Here is a 25776-nt window from a genome sequence, read left to right as displayed (position 1 = left end):
TTGTTGTTGTTGTTGTTTTGCGGTACGCGGGCCTCTCACTGTTGTGGCCGCTCCCGTTGCAGAGAACATGCTCCAGATGCGCAGGTTCAGTGGCCACGGCTCACGGGCCCAGCCGATCTGAGGCACGTGGGATCCTCCCGGACCAGGGCACGAACCCGTGTCCCCTGCATCGGCAGGCGGACTCTCAACCACTGCGCCACCAGGGAAGCCCCATACACAGCTTTAAGCATGGGTGTTATTTACTGCAAATGCAAAATGCTTTTTTCATCTTTACCATAGACTCTGGTAAATTTGATATTATTTTGGCCATTCAGTAGAGGCTTAGAAATGACATACTTTGTACAAGTTTACGCAATTAATAAATAGCAGAGCCAGAATTCAAACTCAACCCTGTCAGTCTCCAATGAAATCACCATTTCTGCTACATTATGCTTTCTACCACTATAATTTAGACATTCTGACTGAGCCATTTCCAGCTTCTGACTCAAGCTCTCTACATGATTGACAGGCAGTTAGGATACAGGCCTGGCACAAGATAGGTGCTCCATAAATATGTGGTTGAATGTAAGGATGAAATTGTGTCATGTGAAAGGAAGGACAGAAAGAGTATGCAAAATCTATTTGTTCCATCCATATTCTAAGTTCATAAGGTTTAAATGATTCCAAATTATTTCACAACTAACCAATGCATTTTTATCTCCCGGTAGATGAACATACAGAATGACTGATGTGGCCACCAGCCAAGGAACGCTGGCAGCCATCAGAAGCTGGAATGGGCAAGGAATGGATTCCCCCTACAGCCTCTGGAGGAAGCACAGGACTGCTGAAGCCTTGATTTTGGCCCTGTGATACTGATTGCAGACTTCTGGCATCCAAACAGTGAGAGATTAAAGTTCTACTGTTTGAAGCCACCACATCTGTGATAATTTGTTATAGCAGTCACAGGAAACTAGTGCAGCAGAGCAGTAGATCCCCAAACTTTAGCAAGCCTAAGGGTCAGCTGGGATCTGTAAGCATGCAGAGCTCTAGGCCTTGTCTTCTGAGGTTTGATTTGTTAAGTCTGTGGGGAGGGGAGGTGAAAGGTACAGTTTAGGTATTTCATGTCATTGAATGCTATGTCCCATGTTTTCCTCTCCTATCTCGTTAGTTTGTGTTGTGGGATAGGGAGAGGTAGGAGATAGAAATTTTGTTTAGCTCTTCAGTTTGTTTTTGTGTTTAGTTGGTCTGGGGTTAGCTACAAGGAGTCAGTTCATTAATTAAGCACTACAGTATAATAGTTTAAAGTTTTGCAGTCTTATATGAATCATAGTTATGCAATTTACACACTGTTAGAAATAAAGTTTTTACTCTGCTGAAGCCTCAGCTTCCTTATCTGTGAAATGAGAATGAAAGCAGTTTCCACACAATATATTATGTGAGGATTGCAGATGTTTATGAAGAGCTTAGCTCCATACTAGGCATATGTGTATCTATGTCTGTGTGTACATGTGTGTATGTATAAATTTTCATACTAGGAATGCTTTATATAAACACATATATAACAGAAGTGTGTATGTGACTAGATAGATAGACAGATAGATAGATAAGGGTACAGATATGGAAAATTTATTAGAATTTTACCAGATAAAAATTATTTTTTGTTTAAAATTCTATATTCTGCTTTAACTGACTTGGTGATTAGAGAATAATGAACATCATTTAATATTAGTTGCCAATTATAGATGACATTAAATCTTCATTATAGGCTATAATTGCCAATATAAAGTATTATAAATATAAAATTATAAAATACTATGTCAGTACTCATTGACCTGAAAATATACTCTGTAGGTTTTTAATAATTCCTGCTTCTCGGTTTGTTTCAGAAAACAAAACAAAACAAGGAAACTTACTCTTTTATTATGAAATTACAAAACCATTCTAAAATAATATCTGTTTAGATATAGGGCTAAAGTTACATATAACAATTAATTATTTTCCCAATGCATAATTTCACCACAAAATTTATAAATCATTATTTATCTCATATGCCCACACCCTCTCCCAACCTAACCAAAGCTTTTATTCTTGTCATAGATGGAAGAAACAAGCATAATATTAAAGGAAAATCCTCATTTATATTGCAAGTTTGGAGCGGGGGGAGAGGGATCCAAACTTTAAAGAAGAAGGGGAGGCGGGGATGAAAGAGAAGGAGGGGGAGGGGGAAGAAGAGGAAGAGATCAAAATCTCAAGACTTGAGTCCCAGGCTGTATTTTCTTAAATGCATTTGTTAATAAGTTTTAAAGCAATTTGGCCTAGACTCAAATAGACATGAGACCAAACACTGATTCTTCCACTTACTAAATAGGGACACAGGCAGCCTCAGTGAGACAAGTTCTTTTGTAGGTTTGCTATGATGACTCAATGAAAAATGCAAGCAAAGCATCTAGTACAGCACTGGATAAAGATGGCTGACATTCAACCTGCAGATGAATCAATAAGCGATACTGATACGGCTGAACTCTCAGGTCCATCTCTAAAATTTGATGCTTCTATGATATGATTTCATAATATTTTTTTAATGTTTGAAACATGGCTAATACAAATCAAACGGGCAATAGAATTTTTCAAAGTGTAACCAGACATGTCATGAATTTTGTCTGTGGCTATCCACACAGGTCAGTTTAATTTAATTCATATTAAAATCATTTAAATATAATATCATAAAACAAGTAGATTGGGTACATCTACTGATTTGCAAATAATTTATTTTATCAAAGATATACTTGCCAAATGATTATACTGACATCAAGTGAATAAGATTCCCCCATTTCATTTCCTTTTTCTGTCCTATGGAAGTATTTTTTAAAAACATTGTTTAATCACCATAGGTTTTTAAGCTAAGAATATCATAGGTCATATTTAAAATGGCTTCATATCTTAGTATATGGTTTTCTGAACTAGGGTTTTAAAAACTGCTCTTATTTCATATTTTTTAGTACTGAGTATTAAATTTCTCAGTTAATTTTCTACTAATTTCAAGAAGGGTTGAAAAAGATGGAGCAGTAAGTTCTTTAAAAAAAAAACTAGATTAGTGAGGGTAATAAAACTAAAATTACAAAAGGATTGCTACAAAATATGTTTTCTAATACAAGGTATGATGGTATTTTGTGCTTACTCAGATAGTGGCTTATCAGTGGGAAACAACTTACAGCATTTTAAGTCAAAACTATCAGGATAAAGAACATTCTAAATGTTTAAGAAAGTGGTTGGTATTTAAATATATAGTAGAAATATTAAGTACCTTTGCAATTTTTTATGTACAGAATAAAGCTTAATAACTACCTGCAAAACCAGAAATATTTTATATCTTGTCTCCAGAAAGAAGGAAAAAATTTGTATGTGGAATCTGGTGTCCAACCCAAAGGGAGTTACTTAACTTCAATTTCTACTAACGGCACAAACCAATTTAAATATTGATACTCATAAGAAAAACATTTACACTATTTATTCTATAATATAAAATTAATGTAGAAAAGCATTCTTGTATCTTCAGCATTTATTTAATTTCTGAATGGCAGACCAGATAACTTTCATAAAAATATTGTTTTTCGTTGTAAATTAGACGTAATATATTCTAAGAAATGTCTTTCTTACTTTACTATGAATGTGGTTTTAAAAGCTATAAAGATTGAAAACCCAGGTATATCTATAAGATGAAATATTGAACAGAAACCGTGGTCTTTGGTGTTTCATTAAATCAGTCTAGCAAGTCGAAGTTCTAACAGACTTTAATCAGTCTAATTTCCTCATTGCAGAAATGAGTGAAAACTCTGAGCATTTACTGAATTCTTTTTCCTGGATCATCTAATCAGAATTAGAATTCCAGTGACCACTGTCCTTTCAACATGACACACTTACTCTCAGCACCCCCATGTTATTTCAATTACTTCATTCAAACTTTACAAGTACACAGAGCAACTTCTAGAGACAAACTCAGTTTTAAAAATCATCAGGGTGATACTCTAATCATTTAATATAAATTTCCTAATACTTGTAGTTTATGCTTATTCTCCTGAAGTATAAGCCTAAATAAAAATAATGATCATTAAGGAAACTACAAAGTAGAGATTTTCAGTTAGTATTTCTTTAGAGATCAGAGCTCTATTTGTAGGAAAGCATTTGTCTTCATTAAGCTATCTTTTTCTAGACATTCCAGAAGATGAACAGTTTCAAAATGGCAGGGGATCATGTGAATGGACTAACTTAGCAATATTCCACTCCTCTGAGTCATAGTGCTAGAATCCTGCAGCGTGCCATTTATAAGATTTTACTAAACCTTTAGAGCATTCCAATATTTTATCTCTTCCCTATTTGGTTAGGAGCCTCATCTTCTTATCTTACCTAAATAGATCCTTTAAAAGGGCAGCAATAACAAGCAGTGGCTGAAAGAATTAAAACTTAAAAGGACAGCATGGTGATAAAAGAACAGGATACTTTTTCTGTCAAGAATAGTTTCACTGTCTGGATTGCTGTAAACTATAGAAATGGAATAAAGATGCCTGTGAAATCCATGATGGTAATTATTGTGGCAGCCATAACCCCGTGGGACATGAAATCAGAGAATTAAGGGAAGACTAAAACCTAATTTTTCATCTCCTAGGAATAGAAAAGGGTAAGAGGCACAAGTTTTCCCAAAATCCGCATCTCACCAAATTTTAAACAATATGATATGATAGAAAAGAAGGGAGAATGTTGTGGCTGAAAAAACCAGTCGAGCTATTAGAGTGAGGTGAAGGGAGGAAGCAGCGAAGAGGAAGGACAGGCTGGGAACCACACCCTCACCTCTGCCCCACCATCTAATTCTTGGTTTGCAACTATTTCACATGATCAAATTTCCTAACCCCTCCATGCATTTATGAAGATTATTAAATATCATGGCCTAGTTTATTAGCACCCCACTCTAACCAACTGAGCTAACTGGCCAAGTGCTCTAATGGTCTATTTTAAAATAAAGAAAATTTTGTTTTCAAAACAACTTTTCCTCTACGTGTCTTACATTTTTGTCTAAGAACCTTGCACTTGTGCCTCTGCATTTCAAATACATGTTGGGCATTTTTTTTCTGCTATTTTTAATCTGCTGGGCATTCTGGATGTTCCTGGTATTTATAGTTGGCTAATTTATTTCCTCATGTAATCTCACCAGAGTTGTGGCATGCAGCATATATTTTGAATCCTGATACCACCCACCTAGAAATTACTTAACAGGTGTCATCCACATTAGTAACTTCATCTTTGGATGAGGTTAAATATAGTGTTGAATAAGCTCCTACAAACTTAGTTCTGTGTTTTTCAGGATGAGTTTGGTCTCAAACTTATTAAGGAAAGATAGCAATAGATAGCAGTTGAAACTTGGAATAAATATGAATCAACCTCTCAATAATCCTGCTAATAAAGACAAGTTCATATTTTTGTTAAATATGTGCCCTTTAGCCAATGATATTTGAAAGAATTTTTGTTGAATTTTCTTTATCTGCTATAAAATACTATAATCAATGTTTTTTCTTTATATTATAAGGTAACCATTAGAGAATGACATGAAAAAGAGCACAGTAATATTATCTAATAGTCTGAAGTCATTATCACATTTATTTGAATTCCTTCCATTTCTACGTAATCCACTAACAAATACCACCTCTTCAAGCAATCATATCCCCTTATGAAAGGAAAGTGTATCCCCACTGTTTTCCAACATTAAATCTTCCACACAGACTTCAAATTTCCTCCTCTGCCACATCCCTGAGGATCTGGCATGGTCACTTGTCTCCCCATCCCCCTGGATCCTCCCCTTTCCCTATTGCTTCCTCCTTCTCTGCCTACTTCCGCACTTGCAAAAACTCCCCTCACCTTGACTTCCTCTCAAACTATATATTTTTTATTCCTCCTTCAACAGGAAAGTCCTGGAAAGATCATTCAAGACTCAGTGGATATCTGCACCTCTCAGCTATTCTTGAACACATGATCACTCTACAGAAGATGTTTACATGAAGGTCATTAACGCCTGTCTAATTACCAAAACTAACTCTCCTGCCTTCTGGTATACCAACCCATTGACTAGGTAGCATTTGACAGCATCTGCCACATTTTCCTCATCTTACATTGCCCTGTCCCACTGGGTTAGTCCGAGTATGTACTACAGCTTAAGCTACCATAGCTATCCTAAGGATTAACAATCCATATCTGTTGATCCACTCTCTCAGTGATGGGCTCACTTTCTCACCATTCTTTTCACCCTTTTCTGACTCCTTCACCTCTGCTTATCACATACATGTTGGTATTCCTCAGTGTGAGAACCTCAGCTTTCTTCCTTTCTGACTTTACACAGACCTCCTAGAGATCTCATCCTTGGCCATGGCTTTAACCGTTATCTACGCAGTACGTATATTCTAACCAATATCTTACTTCTGGCCTTTAGAATCACATGCCTAATTACCTCCAATAACCTCCTACTTCACGTTCCAATGGGTACATCAAATTCTACTTGTCAAAATCTGAATTTGTCCTCTTCCCTTCTTCATCTTTTAGCCTGTTTTCTCCCTCCATAATAATCATCTGGTTTAATGGTAACTACTTACTCATTCAGGCCAAAAAATCGGGGACCACTGCATAGTCCCTGTATTTTTCATCTCCCATACCCAACTGAAGGCCAACACTTAAGTATTCTACAATGCCCAGAAAGCACCTGGGGTGATCATTTTTAATATTTACATCAAATCACAACACAGGCCAGCTTTAAAAGTCCTCCAAAGGCTCCTCAATCAACTTAGAGTAACATACAAACCCCTTCCTTTGGTCCTACATAATCAGGCTTCCGTCATCCCCTCCAATCACCTCTTACTGTGCTCAAACCACAGTCATCTTCTGCTTCTAGAACACACCAAGCTCACTTCCTTCACATTCCTTTTGTTCTTCCCAATTAACACTGTTGCTATTATTTATTTGAATATTTGCTCCTCTGATCCTCAATTGTCCCTACACCTGGTGCCTTATGTGCTCAGTTAATATTGCCTAAATATGAATAGCTGGCTGTTATTCATCAATATACCATACATTCGTACCATGAGAGAACTTCTATTACTCAAGGCTGAAAATAATCCAATAAAGGTTACCAAGTTTAAAATTTAAAAAAGAAAAAAAGACAATTTGTAACTAGAAACAGTAGCAGACCTAGTTTTACCTTACCTTTTGTTATTAAACATGAACGCCAACCAAAGGCCATGAAAAATCAGATATATAAAAAGCATTGGACAAGTAGTTCTATAAGTAAGGACAGTGCTCACTGTTACTAACACAGCACTGCTCGGTTGTTACACAATAAAGAAACAGGCAACATCCTGTTTGGAAAAGATGTATGAAATTTATAAGCCTGGTCATGCTATCATAATTCTCTTTCTTCTACTTTCTTGTCTCAGTTAAAATCTGGAACTTTTATTCATTAATAACATAGTACCGATGCCAATTCTTAAGAACAGAGGCAAAAATAATTCAGCCAAAAAAGTTACATTTGTGTCATATGTATTCTTCTGAATCACCTTATTGAAGGCATGCCAATTTCAGGTTAGAAATTCAACCACATCAAAAAAAATGAGGTTACAACACATTGTGACTCAAAATTCAGTGTAATTCTGACTAAAACTTTTTGGCTGGAAAAAAAAAATCACCTATTTTATAACATTTGCATTTCTCAGGTTTTGGTTTTTCTGTTTGTTTGTTTGCTTTAAATCAGAAGCAAAAATATCAACATAACATGTATACTAGATGTTGCATGACATTTGGGGGCTAATAAGGAACAGGAAGTAATAAAATTAAGAGAGTCTTATACCCATGAGAATATTTTCAGATTTGTAGAATTTTAGGCACAGATGTTTCAGATAAATATCTAAGGACCGCATCTCTATCTATAGTTATGAGTTTTGAAGGTTTATTTGTTTATTATCTGTCATGAAGTAATAGCTTGGCTATTTATTGAACTGTAATCAGAATCAAATTGGAATGCCAGCAGAGAACATAAGAGTTTTAGTATCCAACATCTCTTTATGGTTGAAATAATGAAAGTAAAACCAACAGTGTTGGGTTTGAGAAATAACATATGATATTCAGGGACTATAGAGTTTTTTAATATAAAGCCTTAAAAATCTTTTAACAGGTATTAATTCATGAATGTGCTCTTTATAAAGTTTGTAGCAATACTATTCTGCATTTCCATATCAGTTTAGGTAGTAAAGAATGTCCATAATTATATGTTATTATCATATCATAATTAGGGTTCATTTTACAGATTCATTTTACAGATGAGAAAGCTGAGGCTCAGAGAAGTTACATGTCTTTCCCATCATCGTGCAGCTTTTATTATAGCAGGGCCTAAAGGTATTATAACTACTTCCAGTAAAACTTCAGGAAATAACTATAATTAATTTTAATAGAGTCGTCTTTGTGCCCAGAGTAATTAGATCAGGAAGTTTCCTTAAAACTGAAATGTTTTACAGAGAATCTTTCTTTATAGTGATTTTTTTCACAAGAGCGACACAGAGTTCATGACATTGTAGTAGGTCCTTAGAGGAGTGCTTAAACACACACACACACACACACACACACACACACACACCCAGACATGCTAGTTAATCACTCTTTAAAAATAAATTCTTTTTATTATTTTGGATTTCAGTTTTCTGACATTAAATAAAGCAGGTCAGTAGGTCAAAACAGTTCATCATTTTTTTCATTCTTCCAGTTTCTGTCAATTAAGTACTCATTATTTTTATTTTAAATGCCTATTCTATGCTAAAAAGAGTTTTGGAGGAAACCTCATCTTGTGGATTTTGGCTGTCATTCCTGATTATATCTGCTGACATAACTTCAGTTAAGGCATTTTGGTTTCATATTGTCCTATAAAATAAAGTTGTGGCTATTTAATTAAGAAAGGGGTGGGTTTTTATCTCAGCAGCTTATTAATCTATTATTTTATTATAAAACTCTAGGCTTTACCAAGTGGTAAAAATAAGAGAGGGCTGGGGGACAGACAGACCTCTAGATCGACAACTTTCTGGAAAAGGCTATGAATCATATCTCCTAGTCAGTCCCTGCTCAGCAAAATTCCAGCAGCCTGCCCTTAGAGTTATTTCCAAAAGTGTTGAAGAGTCAATGTGTTTACATTGGACTTTGTTATGAGCGAAGAAAATACTATTCATATATTTTTAAAATGCACATGGCAACTTTGGTTTTCTTTTGGTTTGGTTTTCTTCAAACCAGTTGTTCAGACAAAAAGGCTCCACTTAAAACTGGAAATGGGATTTATTGCCACCAAGACCAGTGTTAAATTATTCAGACATCAGAACAAAAAAAAAAGGTCAAGAATCTGATAAAACACCTGGAGATTGGTTCTTCAGGAGTCATACATATTCAACTGTATTGTTGTTATCACTTCTTCCTAAATTGCACCCAAAGAAATATATATGATAGAATATGATCAAATGGTTTCTTAAACAAGGAGAGAGACATGCAAAAGAAACTTCCAGTCCATTTATAAATGCAGTTAACTCTGGAAGTGAAGACAAGCAATATATTCAGAATAAACATGATTCTTACCATCTGAGATTGACTCCTAGGACATCCATTGATATCTTCAACTTTTTCATTTGCTAAAGCCAAGAAATAAAATAAAAGAGAGAAAAAAAGAACGACATGCTTAAGCCATGAAGTGAAACACAAAAAAAGGAGACTAAGAAAAAAAGAAAAAAAAAAAAAACACCAAGCAAAATGCTGGTGCTACATTCACTCTGCCTCCTAAGCCGTGTACAAGAAGACACTCTTGTTAGCAGCCGCCAGGTCCATATGCACAAATCAGGCAATAAAAAAAAAAGTGAGTGAGAAGGAAGTTGCTGCTAATTCCTTAGCCTGTGCCAAATGACTGCTGGCATGAAACCTTTCACAATTGTCCCTGCTGGATCAGGATATAGTTTCAAGGAATCTCAGAGTATATGAGTTGCTCCAGCTAACGAAATGCACACATGGGAGACATATGGTTTAATGAAGCGTTCATTTCTGACAATTCAGTGTATGTAAAGATACAGTTCTAGCCATTTAAAAGTATGGCCAAACTGCCTTTTTCAAACATTCTCACATAAACATTTTAATTAAATCACGGGGAGGGCTGCATTAATCTCAGAGACACATGGACCAAGTTCCTAAGCATCCAAATTAAATTGTATTTTACCAAAGTGCGTGGGCGCAGAAACTTTCATGGCTTTTCTCAGAGGGCAGATCTTACCAATGATCTGGATGATTTCTGCTAGCAGCACTCCATCTGCAATGTCTTGCTGCAAATCCTTGATCAGCCGCTTGTGGCCCGATTTTGCCAGGTAGTGGTTGGCCCAGTCCGTGTAAATCTGTTGAACAGAGGGAGGGAAGAAGTGAGATGGGACGAGGGAAAAGAGAGGCAATAAAAATGCTTAAGACAAATGTTGGATTCAAAGGGAAGTTATTCTGGATCACATTCCAGCTTAAGGAGTCATAGCTCCAAAGGAAATAGTTGTAAAATAATTTTTAAACAGCTCTTTCCCCCACTTATCTCTTGTTTCAAAGGGGGATGACTCACTCTTTTTTCAAAACCCGGGACTAGTCACTTGTGACACAGCAAAACTCCCTTCCTGGATGACTACTGAGGAAGCTCCTGTTTGCAAATCAGTTTGAGTTTTTACTCTCTTGCCCCTGGTTCTATCACATTGAAAATAATCTGCCTGTCCTTGTAAAAGGAAGCCACCTGGATTGATTTATACCAGAATCTTACTATAAAAATGTGTGTTTCTCTGAGAAGACTTTATTAAATTCGTCATGTGAGATACTGTATGTGACAATATTTTGGCATCATTTTATGAAATAATTGCAAATGCCTAAGCTATTTTATTTGAACTGTCATATCCCATTTCAGCCTCTTGAAATGCATTTATATAAGAGAATAGAGGAAGCAAATGCAGTTATTACATAGAAATTATAATACAGAATCGAGGAGCAGATTATGAGCCATAAGGTTGGCAATCTACATAAAGTAGAGGTGTCTCTCCAATAACAGATTATGATAGAAGAAAAAATGAAACTGTTCAAAAACTTCACAAAAATAAAATGTTACTAATTTTTCAAATGTTATAGGCACTTACTGATGTAATCTAAATGTAAGGAAATAAATAAGTTAAGACTTTAATTTCATGAATGGCTCATATGGACATATTAATACATTTATTACAAGGCAGACTATAATATGTGATATGATAGAAGAATGCAAAATTTGAAATGAGAATAGAGGAGGACAATTAACTGAGAAACATACACATAAAAATGTGTTATAGAAGCACTGGAATTAGAACTGTAAACATAATAGAACCTAAAGATAGGAAGTGAAGGAAAGGGCTTTCCCCACAGAGGGGACAAGATACAGAAAGGCAGAGGAAAAAAGGAATCAAGGGCACAGTTGTAAATTATATAATTAAGGCAGGATGCCTGAAATTGTGACAAATTAGATTGGAAAGGTAAATTGAGCCTTGTAGTCATGAGCACTGAGTGCCAAGCAAAATGTAAAAAAATGCTTTTTTTATTTCTAACAAAACTAATACATGTTTTTGTAAAAATAAAATAAAATAGAAGTGTAGAAACTGAGAAATGGAGGTTTCCCCACAACTTGCAACCCCACCCACTTTTGAATAACTTGGTATAAATAGTTCTAGAATTTTTGCTACGCCTACACACTTCACCACATGACACAATATTACACACACATACACATACTCATGATAGAATGTGTAACCAAATCTAGCTCAATTTTACTTATCACTACATTTTTCAGTTTTTTATGTAACAGTATTTTAATAACACTTCTAAAACCATTTTGCATATATTTTCTCATTATTTTTGATGTAATATTATACATAATATCAATCCCCTGTTGAAGGATATTTAATTTTTTAAAAAATGTTTCCACTGCATCTAAATTTGTAAGATACATCTTATATATGTATCTTGGCACATTCATATACTAGTATTTTTTACAGGACCAAAACCTAAAAGTGGGATCACTAAGTTTTTTTAATGTATCCTAGGTACAAACATTCCAAAATACAACATAGAAGAAAAAGAGGGTGTTTCTTTATTTTAGAAAATACAAAGTGATATCTTAATGCATATGTAGTGGTATTAAGTGTCCTGAAAGACATAAATAATTTGAAGCATCCTGTTGCATAAGAAAAACATATATGACAGCAACACTACATCTTTCTCCATGTTCATGATCTTCTTTATACTGAAGATATTAAAGTGAGATATTAAGTGATATTAAGTGAGAAAAATCACTTGCACAACTGTCTCCTGAATTAGAAAACAAACACATGATTTCTAGATAGACACTTTTATTTGGTGATCATTTTCCTCAAGATTTTAGTCTGCTTGTGTTATTGTAAAATTTTAATTTTATAAGGATTTATACTGTTTAGAATATAAAAAATTGAGCACTTTCCCTTCATCTACACATCAACCAATGATAGCATTAATTGTTTGGTTTCTAGTAGAAATTTCAGGGCAAGCCAGGCTTGATTTGTGCCTGTCCCCTAGGCAGTGAGTTATAAGCACCAGTTAATTGACTTTAAAGGATCCACAAAGATGAAGAACATGAGTTCTGTAGTCAAGCAGACCTGGCTTTGAGGCCCAGCAGACTGCTTGCCACCCCTGGGACACTGAACAAGTTGCTTATCCTTTCTAAACCTGATTCCACATCTGAAAAATAAGGATAATAATAATACTTACATTATAAAATTGTGTCAGGAATAAATAAAACAGCACTTGTAAAGTGCCTGTCACAGAGTTAGCCCTGAAAAAAGGTCTGCTGTTATTATCATTTTATGGCATCTAAGTGTTATTTGCTATGATGGATTTCCAACAAATATGTGTTGATGTTATCATTTTGCAAAGGTTAAAAAATTTGAAAGTATTGGCAGTTGAAGACTGGAGAAACTGTACTCGTTGCTTTCTTACACTACTCACATCTCTGACTCCTGCTATCTAATTCACTGGGGCCACAGATCTGTCTGCCATCCAAACTCAGAGGAATGCATCCAATTTTAAGGCTGTGATGTTCTCATCCAGGCCTGCAATGCCTCCATCATGACACAGCCTCCAACAAACTCCACGTTGCATGGATTCCTCTTTTTTGATGAAGGCATTAAATTATGGAAAATATATTCATTTAACTTATTTAAATATACACAGAATGGAATGTATTAAAAATAAAAACAATAATACTTTTATTTTCCAAATGCATGTCAACAGTGCCTTAGTCTCTAATCCAAACCCCTCCTGCGACTCAGGTGGGAAAACAGATGGGAAACCAGCTGGTTGGCTTCAAGACCTTGTTGGGATAGCCTCTGGCTGAGCTCATGAAACACGTTTTCACTTGAACCAGGATTCCTTCTAGAGGAATCCCAAGCCTGAGTGCTTTGACTCGTCCAGCATCTCTAACACATGAAACTTTGCTCAGATAGTAGCTCTGACTTAGCTGCAATCAGAAAAATCTATTCAGACTAAATAAATGAATTTAAAAACTAAGTCCCATGCACTTTATTTACTTACTCTTTCTAACAGACATGTGTAGAAGATACCTGATTCAAGTTAAATCAGTGATTTTCAAAGGATTATAATCTAGATTAGGAAATATAAAACAATTACAAAGCAACTTATACATATATTTAAAATTAAGTATATATAAACTTATATTTTCCTGTCTTTTAAAAAATAAAAAATTAAATTTAAAAAAGTGGACATATGAACTGTGTCTTTAAGGAGACAGTTTTCAAGCAAAGGACACATGGTATATAAATATATATATTTAAAACTCATTGATAAACTTTCTGTAATAACCTGATGAGAGAAGATACAAACAACCTTGTCAATCATCATTAGACTCTGTTGTTCAAATAAACACAACAGAATGGTGAAATCATGTCCGGATTTTGGATCTGAGCTCCAAAGTTGCCCTTGATTCATTCCCATAAAAATAATCACAGCATTTAACCTCTTAGCCTCAGTTGAATGAGTGAAATGTGTGGTACTTATTTTGTAGGATTATGGTATGAATTATAGTTGTTGTTTTTTTTAGTGAAGAAACTGATATAATTGAAAATAATATCATATCAATCGTAAATCAATATTTGGTATTTTCTACAGGGCCATTGAGTGTTTAAGTCATCAAGGTTGTGACCAAAGCTTTAAATATCATTTACCTTAAAACATCTGAGGAAAGCTGGCTTCAGATGTTTAAACTGCAATATTATGAATATAAATGTCATCTCATGTAATAATTATATTTCAGTTAATTCAGAAGAATTAATGAGATTACATTTACCAAAGTGCTACTTAGAAACTCTAGCACAGTTGTATGTTTAATAATGCATTTACAGTAATTTAAAATAATAGAAATTTAAGGCACTATGGCATACTTTATATTTCATATTTATCAGCATGGGTTTTAGGGCCTATTATGCAACAGCAGGTATTCTTTAAGGAACAGTCTATACGGTTGGAATTTCTGCTCTGCCACTCAATATCCATGTGGATACCGACTGAACATTTATTTCCTCTCAGTGTAAGATTTTTCTCATCTGTAAAATGGCAATAATAGTATTACTTATTAATGGGATTATTGTGAGGAGTTAATAAATTTATACTTTTGGAACATGGCCTTTCACTTACTAAATATTTGTTAAATGTCAAATAGTATTATTAGTTCACATTTTCATATTTACATTAATCATAATTGGTTTATTAGCATTATAAAACAGTATCTTTGTCAAATCCTTAAATCTTAGCTGTCCACCCAAAGGTAGTTGACCTAACTAATTAAGGAAAACTGCTGTAAATTGTAATGATCTCTTAATTATTTGATCCTATAATATTTCTTTTACAGTGCTAATTTGTAAATTATAAAATAATAGGGTCAAATAGAAGGCAATATTCCTGATTTCAAGCTATACTATAAAGCTACGGTCATCAAAACAGTATGGTACTAGCATAACAACAGATAAATAGACCAATGGAACAGAATTGAGAGCCTAGAAATAAAACCATGCATATATAATCAACTAATATTTGACAAAAGAGCTAAGAGCACTCAATGGAGAAAAGACAGTCACTTCGATAAATGCTGCTGAGATAATTAAGATAGTCACATGTGAAAGAATGAAACTGGACCCATATCTTATGCCACTTAAAAAAAATTAACTCAAAATGGATTAAGACCTGAAAACATGAAACCCCTAGAAACAAACACAGGAATAAATTCCCTGACATGGGTCTTGGGAATGAAGTTTTGGATATGACATCTAAAGCACAAGAAACAAAACAAAACAAAAAACAAGTGGGACTACACCAAACTAAAAAGCTTCTGCACAGCAAAAGGAATCAACAAAGTGAAAAGACAACCCATGGAATGGGAAAAAAATATTTGCAAACAGTATAATCTGATAAAGGAATTAATACCTAAAATATATAAAGAAATTGTACAATTCAATACCAAAAATACAAATAACCCAATTAAAAATAGGCAAAGGATCTGAATAGACATTTGTCCAAAGAAAATACACAAAATTCCAACAGGTATTAGAAAAGATGTTCAATATCACTAGTCATTAGGGAAATGCAAATTAAAACCACAATGTGATAGCACCTCACGCCTGTTAGAATGGCTGTTATCAAAAAGACAAGAGATAACAAATGCTGACATGGATATGGAGAAAAGGGAACCCCTGTGTACTACTGGTGGAATTTTAAATTGGTATAGTCACTAGGGAAATTAGTATGGAGGATCCTCAAGTAGTTAAAAATAGAACTACCATATGATCTAGGATTTCTACTTCTGGAAATATATGCAAAGGAAACAGAAACACTAACTCAAAAAGATATCTGCAACCCCGTGTTCATAGGAGCATTATTTACAATAGCTAAGACACAGAAAAAAACCTAAGTGTCCATAGATGGATGAATGGAAAAATAAGTTGTGGTACATATATAGATATATAAAATATAGATATATAAATTTATACACACACACACGATGGATTGTTATTCACTCATAGAAAATGAGGAAATCCTACTATTTGCCACAATATGAATGAAACTTGAAGGCATTATGCTAAGTGGAATAAGTCATACAGAGAAATACAAATATTGTATCATCTCACTTACATGTGGAATCTAAAAACTAATGAAAAAACCTCATTGAAAAAAGATCAGACTTGGGGTTACCAGAGGCGGAGGGTGGAGGGCGAGGGGGAATTGGAGAAAGGTGGCAAAAGGTACAAACTTCCAGTTACAAGATAAATAAGCACTAAGGATGTAATGCGTGGCATGATGACTACAGTTAATACTGCTATATGATACATAGGAAATTTGTTAAGAGAGTTAATCCTGTGAATTCTCATCACAAGAAGACTCCCCCTCCCATTTTTTTCTTTTTACTGTATCTATCTATATGACAAGTTGGATGTTAACTGAACGTACTGTGGTAATAATTTCACAGTATATGTAAACCAAACCATCAGGCTGTATGCGTTAAACATATACAGTGATGTATATCAATTATTTCTCAATAAAATGGCAAATGAATAAATAATAAATATGCTGTAAAACAAACAAACAAAAATAGACGACAAAATATAGACATCATATTGCTTTTATCCTGTTACAGTAAAACAACATCAGAAGATCTACTTTGGTTCTCCATGGAGTCTTAAACTTTTGTTTATGATGAATTTTTTTTTCACTACTGACAATATAATGCACTGCCTTTGTGTATCACAGCAAACTGCTCCTGAATTTTTTAACCATAATTCAGTATTTGATGAGTGTATTATAAGTAACCTGACAGTTATATAAAAATTATTATGACTGTTTTTGTTACTGCATACACTACACACTGAGGTATACAAATGTTTCAATGAGATACAAATTTATTTTTAATGAGTGCTAAATGATCAAAGAAATGTAGAGAAGTAGGTGGGGAAAGACAGACTCAGTCAAGAGTCTATTTTAACAGAAAGACACTAACCTATAACCTACTCAGAAAATATTATAAATGAAGTCAGATGATTTTAAATATCACTTGAGCTGGTTTCAACCCTGCATTTATTTATACACATTAGTTTCTCCCCAACATTCAAGGAGTAGTGATATATTCCCGTAAGCACTGCTCTCTGGTTTATTCAAATTATAGGTTTTGAGAAGTCAAATAGGCTCTTCTAATCCATAGCAGAAAGAAACTGTTTTGAAAACCAACAATTTCAACAGTAATAATTGGGTTTTCACATTACATAAATCAGCAAAGGACTAAGCACATAAAAGATAAGCCATAAATGGCAGATTAGGGAAGAGTGACCAGTGATGAAAGTGTTTTTTCCCACAAAGAGAAGAATTAGTCCTGGGAAGAGAATTGGAAGGAAGGGAAGGTGCTACGATTCGACCTAACAGGCCACCTCTCTGGGTGGAGTTTCATAGCATCTGGACCCGAGAAGGACTCACAAAGCATAACATCTACCAAAAGCTTATGGGAGAGCATCCATTGTTTTCTTCCAATTCCTGAGAATCATATGGGATTTTCTAAGGGAAAGCAAGTGAGCCCAGAGAGTATTTGAAATCAGGACAGGAAGGATGCTTAGACCTAATATGGGAAAGGACAAAAAGCAAGAAATATGTGAGCACAGGTTATGATAACTCCAGTCTGACAGACATCATAAATTTCACCACTTACCAGACAGTGGCACTGATGGGCACTAACGGCCCATAAGATGTGGCATCATGGTGCCTTGGAAGTAAGTACCCTTGTTCACCAACCCTTCCCAGACTATCACTTCAGGGAGAAAGATGTACAAGGGAAGGAGAAGGATCTGAAGTTGACTGGGCCTTTTCTGATAGGACTGAACTTTAAACCAGAAGTAACTGAATACTTTGAATTGGGAAAAATAAATTTTCTCCTGCTGTACAGAAATAGAAATTTGAGAGGTGAACTTATATATATATTCTTTAAAAAAAGAAATAGAATCTATCTCTTTGCCTATTATTATTATTTTGGTCACGCTGCGCAGCTTATGGGGTCTTAGTTTCCCGACCAGGGATCAAACCTGGGCTCCCTGCAGTGCAAGAGAAGAGTCCTAACCACTGGACCGCCAGGGAATTGCCTATATATTCTTTTTAAAAGCTATAATTTTGTACACCTCAGTGTATGATTCAAAAATCCATGAGTGATAGGCAATGTTGGGCGAAGGAGATTAGAAAAATTACAGTATGGAATTAAGACCTGAAACATGCTATTTTTACTCAGTTTGAAATCTGATCACAGACTGGATCTTCAGTTGCTATCACAGAACTGATATGACCAAAAGATCCATGGAGTTCAACGTCATGACTCTTGCAGACCTTCTAGAAATCTCAATACTGAGGGCTATGAGGGACTATTATAAAATGAACCCATTAAAAGCTTTTGATAATATAAACATCATCACAATATATGTAATAGATTCATCAAGTAAATGGTTCAACTCAGCTAGTTTACTTCTCAGTTTTTACATCAAGGAAAATACCGTTAATGAAATTTTTAAAAAAATTTCAAATTTGAAGGTTGATTAAAAGTGAATATTGATGAGTCAGCAACCCCAGAAAATCAGAAGAAGGTCTATGAAAGCAGGTCAATTCTAAAGTAAACATAAAATAAACTCTAATAATTTCCTTTTGCTTTTTTTCTTTATTTCTCACACCCAATCTCTGACCCAGTGCTGTTAATTCTATCTCCTTAATATCTTTTGACCCTTCGGCTCCATTACTGCTGTAATTATTCTGGTTCAGCTTTTCATCATCTCTCACCCAAATTGCTTTAAAAGTCCTAGAAACTGTCTCTAAATTAGGCAGGGTATGCACTAAACTATTCTATACACTATAGATAGGGACTGCTTTAAAATGCAAATCTGATAAAGTAATTTACCTTCCTACCTAAAAATCACAGGATAGCTCCCACTTGACTTCAGAATAAAAGTTTCCTTATGAAGCCAATTTACTCCAGTTCTTAAAAGTGAATTTGTTTAGGGCTTCCCTGGTGGCACAGTGGTTGAGAGTTCGCCTGCCGATGCAGGGGACACGGGTTCGTGCCCTGGTCTGGGAAGATCCCACATGCCGTGGGGCGGCTGGGCCCGTGAGTCATGGCCGCTGAGCCTGCGCGTCGTCCGGAGCCTGTGCTCCGCGACGGGAGAGGCCACAACAGTGAGAGGCCCGGATACCGAAAAAAAAAAAGTGAATTTGTTTAAAGAAAAATGGCCAAAAAAAAAAAAAGAGAAAAAAGAAAGCCACAACTATGAAGGTCCTAGAAGAATGATGAAAGATTGAGGAATGCCATCCAAAAGGATGAGCTTTGACAAGCAGAGAGAAGGGGAAAGCATATTCCATATATATATATATATATATATATATATATATATATATATATATGAAGAGGGATAGTGAAACTTATTAAGGGGCAGAGGTGTATTTCATATTCTGAATTCTGAATCCATTTGGTCTGAATAATTCCATTTGGTCAGAGCACGGGGAAGAGGCACATGGAAAAGCTAGAGAGAAGAGGACAGGAATGAGGCAGGGGTCCTATGTAAAGTAAAGAGGGCTGTATCAATATTTTAGGTAAAAGCTTATTTTTATGTAGGAGGCATAAAAATGACAGATATGGCTGTATTTCTAAACTCTAGCTCTGGTGTAGCTATGAGGGATAGAGAAAAACAGTAAAGGGAGACTGCTTAAGAGGCTAAGACTTAAGATGTAAGACTCCCACTTTCTGGATGGTGAAAGGAAAACTTTTCCACCCTGTATTTTCTAGGAATTCTCCCTTAAGACAGCAAGAACAAAAGCCGAAGGCTCAAACTCAATCTCCTATGACTACAGTATATGAATATGGAAAGCAGCTGAAAGAGTGATACATGATTTAGCAAAGAGGAGGAAAGGAACATCAAGCCCACAGGAGCCTGCGGAGGGAGACATCAGAGCAATGCAAAGAGATTTTCCCATAGAATCCCAGAACAGCTCAGGAAGTGTGGGCAACAGACCAAGTGGAAAGTTGGGGTGGGGGAAACCAGAGACAAGAGCTACTTTACCTCTCCCTCATACCATCAAGAGGCAGGAACTACAGACCAGGGAAAATCCAGACTAGAGATATCAGTCAGACAGGAGGGTGGAGGTATAGGAATGAAAATGAGGGATTAAATGAAATTATGCATCCTGATACGAGACTCCAGCAACTGTCTTCCTGTCCTAGGTTCTTTCTCCTTCAGAAATGCAAGATTATATCTGCCCCATCCGCATTCCAGCCAGAAATGGAAAGTCCTTCTCGGACAACAATTACCATCCCTAAGAGCAACAGACATCATCATTCAAGGTACCCAGTGGATCAACCAGCTGGCCAGTGGATGACCTAGAGTGAATCCCAGAGGACACTAAGAAATGTGTGGATGTGCGAACATAGCTTTTTCGTGTCTCACACTTGATACATGCAGAGTTGAAGGTTACCATACATTTGATGAAATCCTCTAAAATAAAATACAGACACCAGATGGGTAGATAAAAAAGAATAAAACAGTGTCAAAGGCAGGAGTAGAATAAGACTTCGTTATAATGTTGGTGTCTACCACTTAATAGACACCCAAAAAAGCCTGGCTCACAGCCTTTTGGTCCATCTATACACAATCCATAATATATACATGATATACATGATGCTTTCATTTTTAGATTTTAAGAAAATATAAATATTTCTTAATTCTTAAAAAATATTTGATTTTTGGTTACAAAAAAGAAAACTTCTTAATGATGATTAGTATATCAAAATTCTGGTCCATGTCACATATATTACTAATAATATATTCCATGTGAAGGGATCACCAGTCTTAAATAAATGTTAAAATTCATATACATGCAAAAATATCACTTTCCATTATTACTGCATTTAACCTTTCAAGTTCTCTGAGAGTTATTTCCTACCTGAGAAAAGAATATACCTTGGCTGCCTACTGTACTTATTTTGACCGTAAGCCAGATGGAGCAAATAATCAACATCAATATTCTCAACTTTCATGCTTGCAACCCTACCCATCCCAGTGACACTTCCTTGGCACACAGCTGTCAAATGTACCACTTGATTCAAGTTTCAGATTTTATTGAAACTGAAATTATATTGATATTTTCATTTACAACTGCATTTATCTGTTTAAATTTATAGCCCAAGTGATTAGCTTGGAATGTAATAATATCTCCTTTTAGGCATACCTCGGAGATATTATGGGTTCGATTCTAGACCATCTAAATAAAACAAGTATCTCAATAAAGCAAGTCACAAGAAGTTTTTGGTTTCCCAGTGCATATAAAAGCTATGTTTAAACTATGCTGTAGTCTATTAAGTGTGCAATAGCATTATGTCTAAAAAAAAATGTACATACCTTAATTAAAACATACTTCATTGCTAAAAAATTCTAACCATCATCTGAGCCTTCAGCAAGTCGTAATCTTTTTGCAATAGTAACAGCAAAAATCACTGATCACAGATCATCATAACAAATGTAATAATAATGAAAAAGGCTGAAATATTGCATGAATTACCAAAATGTGACACAGAGACACGAAGCGAGCAAATGCTGCTCGGAAAGCTCAATGCAGGGTTGCCACAAACCTTCAATTCATTAAAAAAAACCCCAAAAAACAAAAAACGCAGTTACCTGTGAAGTGCAATAAAGTGAAACAATAAAACGAGGTACGCCTGTATTTTCATATAGGAATAAGAAATTTTTAGATGAGCAGAAACAGACCTAAATGTAATCTAAAAGGAAAACAAGAGATAGAGTTTACTATGCTAACTACAGTATTCCTGATTTTTTTTTTTTTTAACCTGCAGTTTATTTGTAGGGAAAATAATGAAACCAGAATACAAACTGGGGCATGCATAATCAAATCAAATCAGCCAACACTGATTGCACAGCGCTGTGCTGGGTACTGTGGCCACATTAAAAAGGATAAGACACATAGTTTGTCCCTGAGGAGGGAAGGAAGGACTGGGCAGGGAGCAGGTTAGCCAATTTTGAGAACCCACCAGGTGTTCCTTGCAATGATGATTGCCTCGTCTCTCTCCACCTTGCCTATCTGGTGACATTCCAGCTACCTCGATCTTTTTTCCAAATCATCACTCCCCACACGCCTGTGAAGACTCCCTGGCATTTATTTGCGGTCACATATGTCACTCTCTGATCCTTCTGACCACTCCAAATGTACTGACTGTTTTGGTTTTTGAGTCATATTTTCTCCTCTAACCATAAGTGTCACCATCATCCTGGGCAATTTCCTCATCAGTGGACAATCCGATAAACACTCTGCCAGAAATGAAATATATAAAGAACCATCTACCCTGTCTTAAATTCTCAGCACTTTTTAATGATCTTTTCTTCTACAGAGAAAATGACACTTTGTAAATTTCTGAAAAAGGTGTTGGATATTATAACCATACAGTACAATTCTGGTACTAATTTAAATTTTTTTCACTTAACTTCAATCGCATTGCCACTGCGTTTATAGAATGCTCTATGGGGAATCCATCCTAACTGCTTGCAAAATTCTAATAACCCAGGTGACAACATGTGTTAAAACCTGCATATTAAACTGTACCAAAGAGTATTTTAGAAAACCAGTTAAGAGAACTTAGTTACTTCTCATACTTTTCTAGGGGGAAAAAAAGAGCATGATACATGAAATTCTTTTACCTTCTTTTTATCTCAGTCTGATAATTGATGTAAGTTAAGTTCAAGGTAAATATTAGCAACCGTCCTTCAAAGAAGAAATAATATGGCAGAAAAATATGCGTAAGAAAATAATATTAATGAAACACAAAGGTAAGAGAGAATAAACCTTGATTAGTCTTAGCAATTCAGTTTCTAGGCTTCTGACCTGGGTATTTCCACTCACGTACCCATAATTAACAGTGAGGAATTGACTGTTAGAAACATGAAGCATAGACCAGCAATTTTCAAAGTATGGCCCCTGGACCAACATCATCAGAGTCATCTAGGAACTTGTTAGAAATGCAAATTATCAGCCCTCACCCTAGAACCACTGACTCAGAAACTCTAAAGGTGGCAACAGTAATCTGAGTTTTTAAAATTCTCCAGGTGATTTTGATGTATGCTAGCTAATATTTGAGGACCACTGGCATAGACAATGATGTTCACACATAAAAATGGGTTTATTTCTAGCACTTTAAACTGTGTTTCACTGTAAAGAGAATGTTATTTCAATGTAAATTAAAAGTAACAAAAGACTCACAGCTTATATAGTATTTTCCTTTACCCCCTAAAATTCTCCTGCTACCAAAAAAACCCCCCAAAACCAAAAAGCACCTCGCAGTGAGCCCAGAAAATACTGACTGTAAGTGCTCTTTGCAAACCATTCATTCTTATGTTAAAATATTTAAATTTTTAGTAATAAAGGTAGGTATCCATTTCAAAGTTTTATCAAGGTTAAAAAAATCTATTTACAAGGAGGTGAACAACAGGTGGTTTCTATTTACTTAGGCTAAAAACATAAAACTTGGAAGCTGAGAGAGAACACACTTCCTGCTGTGCTAAAAAGCTGCAATGAAGAGCAATGGAAATAGAAATGCATCACCCCAGGGGCACTGATACATCCATCCAGCCACTGCTAGTCTGCAGGAGTGATATTTCTGGGGACAAAGAGAGACTTTTAAAAATATTTGTTTTCTTGCCATCTTCTTTTTGTCGTTGTTACATGAATTCTAAGCAAACACAATACATTTTGGAAGATTTTGTTGATCCCCATGGGGCCATATCCTATTTTAATAAATATTTGAAATTTTTGAAACTATCATGCATTGTAGTATACACGACACATGGTGATATGTGCCATGTAGTCTGCTGTTTGCTGAGGACACTGATGGATCCAATTTATATTCCAATCAGACACAATTATTTATCGGCTTCCTGCAGGTGGTTTCTCTACAGTGACATGCTGTAGCTCCAAATCACCACAGGTAGGGGCTAGAGCCACATAACTCCAAGACCATCAGCTGGAGTGCATCTACTGTACAGCTCTGTCCTGCTGCAGAGTAAACCTGCTCACCTAATTGGACAACCACACTAGTGGTCTCTTGACCCCGACGAGAGCACCAAGATTTTAGAAGTCATCACATTGACAATCACCATAAAAATCTCCAAATTTCATTCTGAAATCCTTTCATTTTAAATGTACCACAACAGGTGGACTGCTAAGGATTCAATTTAAATCCCTTATAAGTTATTACACTTCATTAAGTAAAATGGAAAATAAAAATGAAAAAAAAAAAGGCAGACTGCTCACTATATGATTTCATACTGTATTTATACACAAATGCAAGGTAGCAAATAGAAATCAAAGATTCTAATTGGGCCAATATTTCAAGTTCAAGCCCCCAAACCAAATTTTACAATCTATTTTCTTATAAACCTATTCCAGTGATTGAAGTTGTTTCCCAAGAGGATGTGAAACATGGTCTAGAACATTCACCCAACATGGACAACTCAGGAAGTAAAACTTCTCACTAAGCAGGTAAGCCAATCTCAGCTGATGTTGTTCTCTAACTCCCAATCCCTCTGAGAAAAAAAAATAAAGTTAAATTTTTGAAGGGTTTCAGAAGTAGAGCCTGGAGTCAGAGATTCTGGGCTCCTTTCCCAGTTCTACCACTTACTACTGGATCTTGAGTTTCCTCCTCTTTAATGCAGGGATCATATCCTTATCTACCCTGCCTATCTCAGAGGATTATTGTGAGGATTAACTGTAATAGAAAACATTTGCAAAAGCAAAATATATTATACAAAATAAGGCATCATTATTATAATCCATGAAACATGTTACCCATGAATTACATTTAAAAACATATTCCCCCAAAACAAACATAGAATCATTTCAAAGAACTATTGCACATGCATACTGAGATCAATTATGTTTTGTTTTTTAATTGCATTAATGAGACACAGAAACGAATTTATCTCCACAAAATGCCCTTATCTCGAATTTCTTCTCTGCCCATATCTGATGTATTTCCTAGTCTATTCCAAGAAAGGTCATACATCAGCTATGTATTATGACAATGGATGATTTTTATGAAGAGCTGACCTAACTAGCAATGCCTTTCCAGCCGCTTCATGACTGTAAGTGACCCCACTCCCATCCCTTGTCAGAAAACCTATTACATTTTAGCTACTGTTCACCAAAACTGGTGTTCCAGCTTCCACAGCATAGAGTATCCTCTAGCAAGCAGCTTCTCACACAGGAACTTCATTTCCAGCTCTCCTCTTCTTGCATTTAGGTAGGAAAATGTAGACTTCTTCTCACCAATGGGATGTGAACTGAAGTGATATTCATCTCTTCCCAGCCTGGCCCATAAAAATACCCCACACCGTATTCTCCATCCTTTTTGCCCTCGGTGCAGCTGGAAGTTCATATCTAGGTGGAATATGGAAGCCACATGATGAAAATGGCAGAGCTATCATTAGTATAAGTTCTGAGTGACTGTCCAAAACAAAGCATCCCTAATTCTACAACCAACAAGCAGGAAACACCTTTCACTGTGGGAGTGAGAAATAAACAGCTACTGTGCTAAGCTGCTGGAATCCAGGTGTTTGTTACAGACTGATG

General features: G+C 35.5%; 1 protein-coding gene across 2 annotated transcripts in view; it reads right to left on the bottom strand.

The window, feature by feature from the left end:
* Positions 1 to 25776, bottom strand: part of NAV3 (neuron navigator 3) — an 835897-nt gene that overhangs the window by 241641 nt on the left and 568480 nt on the right. For both annotated transcript variants that reach the window (XM_033431322.2, XM_049694975.1), the window contains 2 exons: positions 10307 to 10424; positions 9625 to 9677 (listed from right to left, as the gene is read on the bottom strand). In XM_033431322.2, the coding sequence (XP_033287213.1) occupies positions 9625 to 9677; positions 10307 to 10424 (171 nt within the window). The remainder of the gene's footprint in view (positions 1 to 9624; positions 9678 to 10306; positions 10425 to 25776) is intronic.

The sequence above is a fragment of the Orcinus orca genome, chromosome 11, assembly GCF_937001465.1.
Source record: "Orcinus orca chromosome 11, mOrcOrc1.1, whole genome shotgun sequence".
Taxonomy (NCBI): domain Eukaryota; kingdom Metazoa; phylum Chordata; class Mammalia; order Artiodactyla; family Delphinidae; genus Orcinus; species Orcinus orca.
The sequence above is the reverse complement of the archived record's forward strand: the minus strand, read 5'-3'. Positions and strand labels throughout refer to the sequence as shown.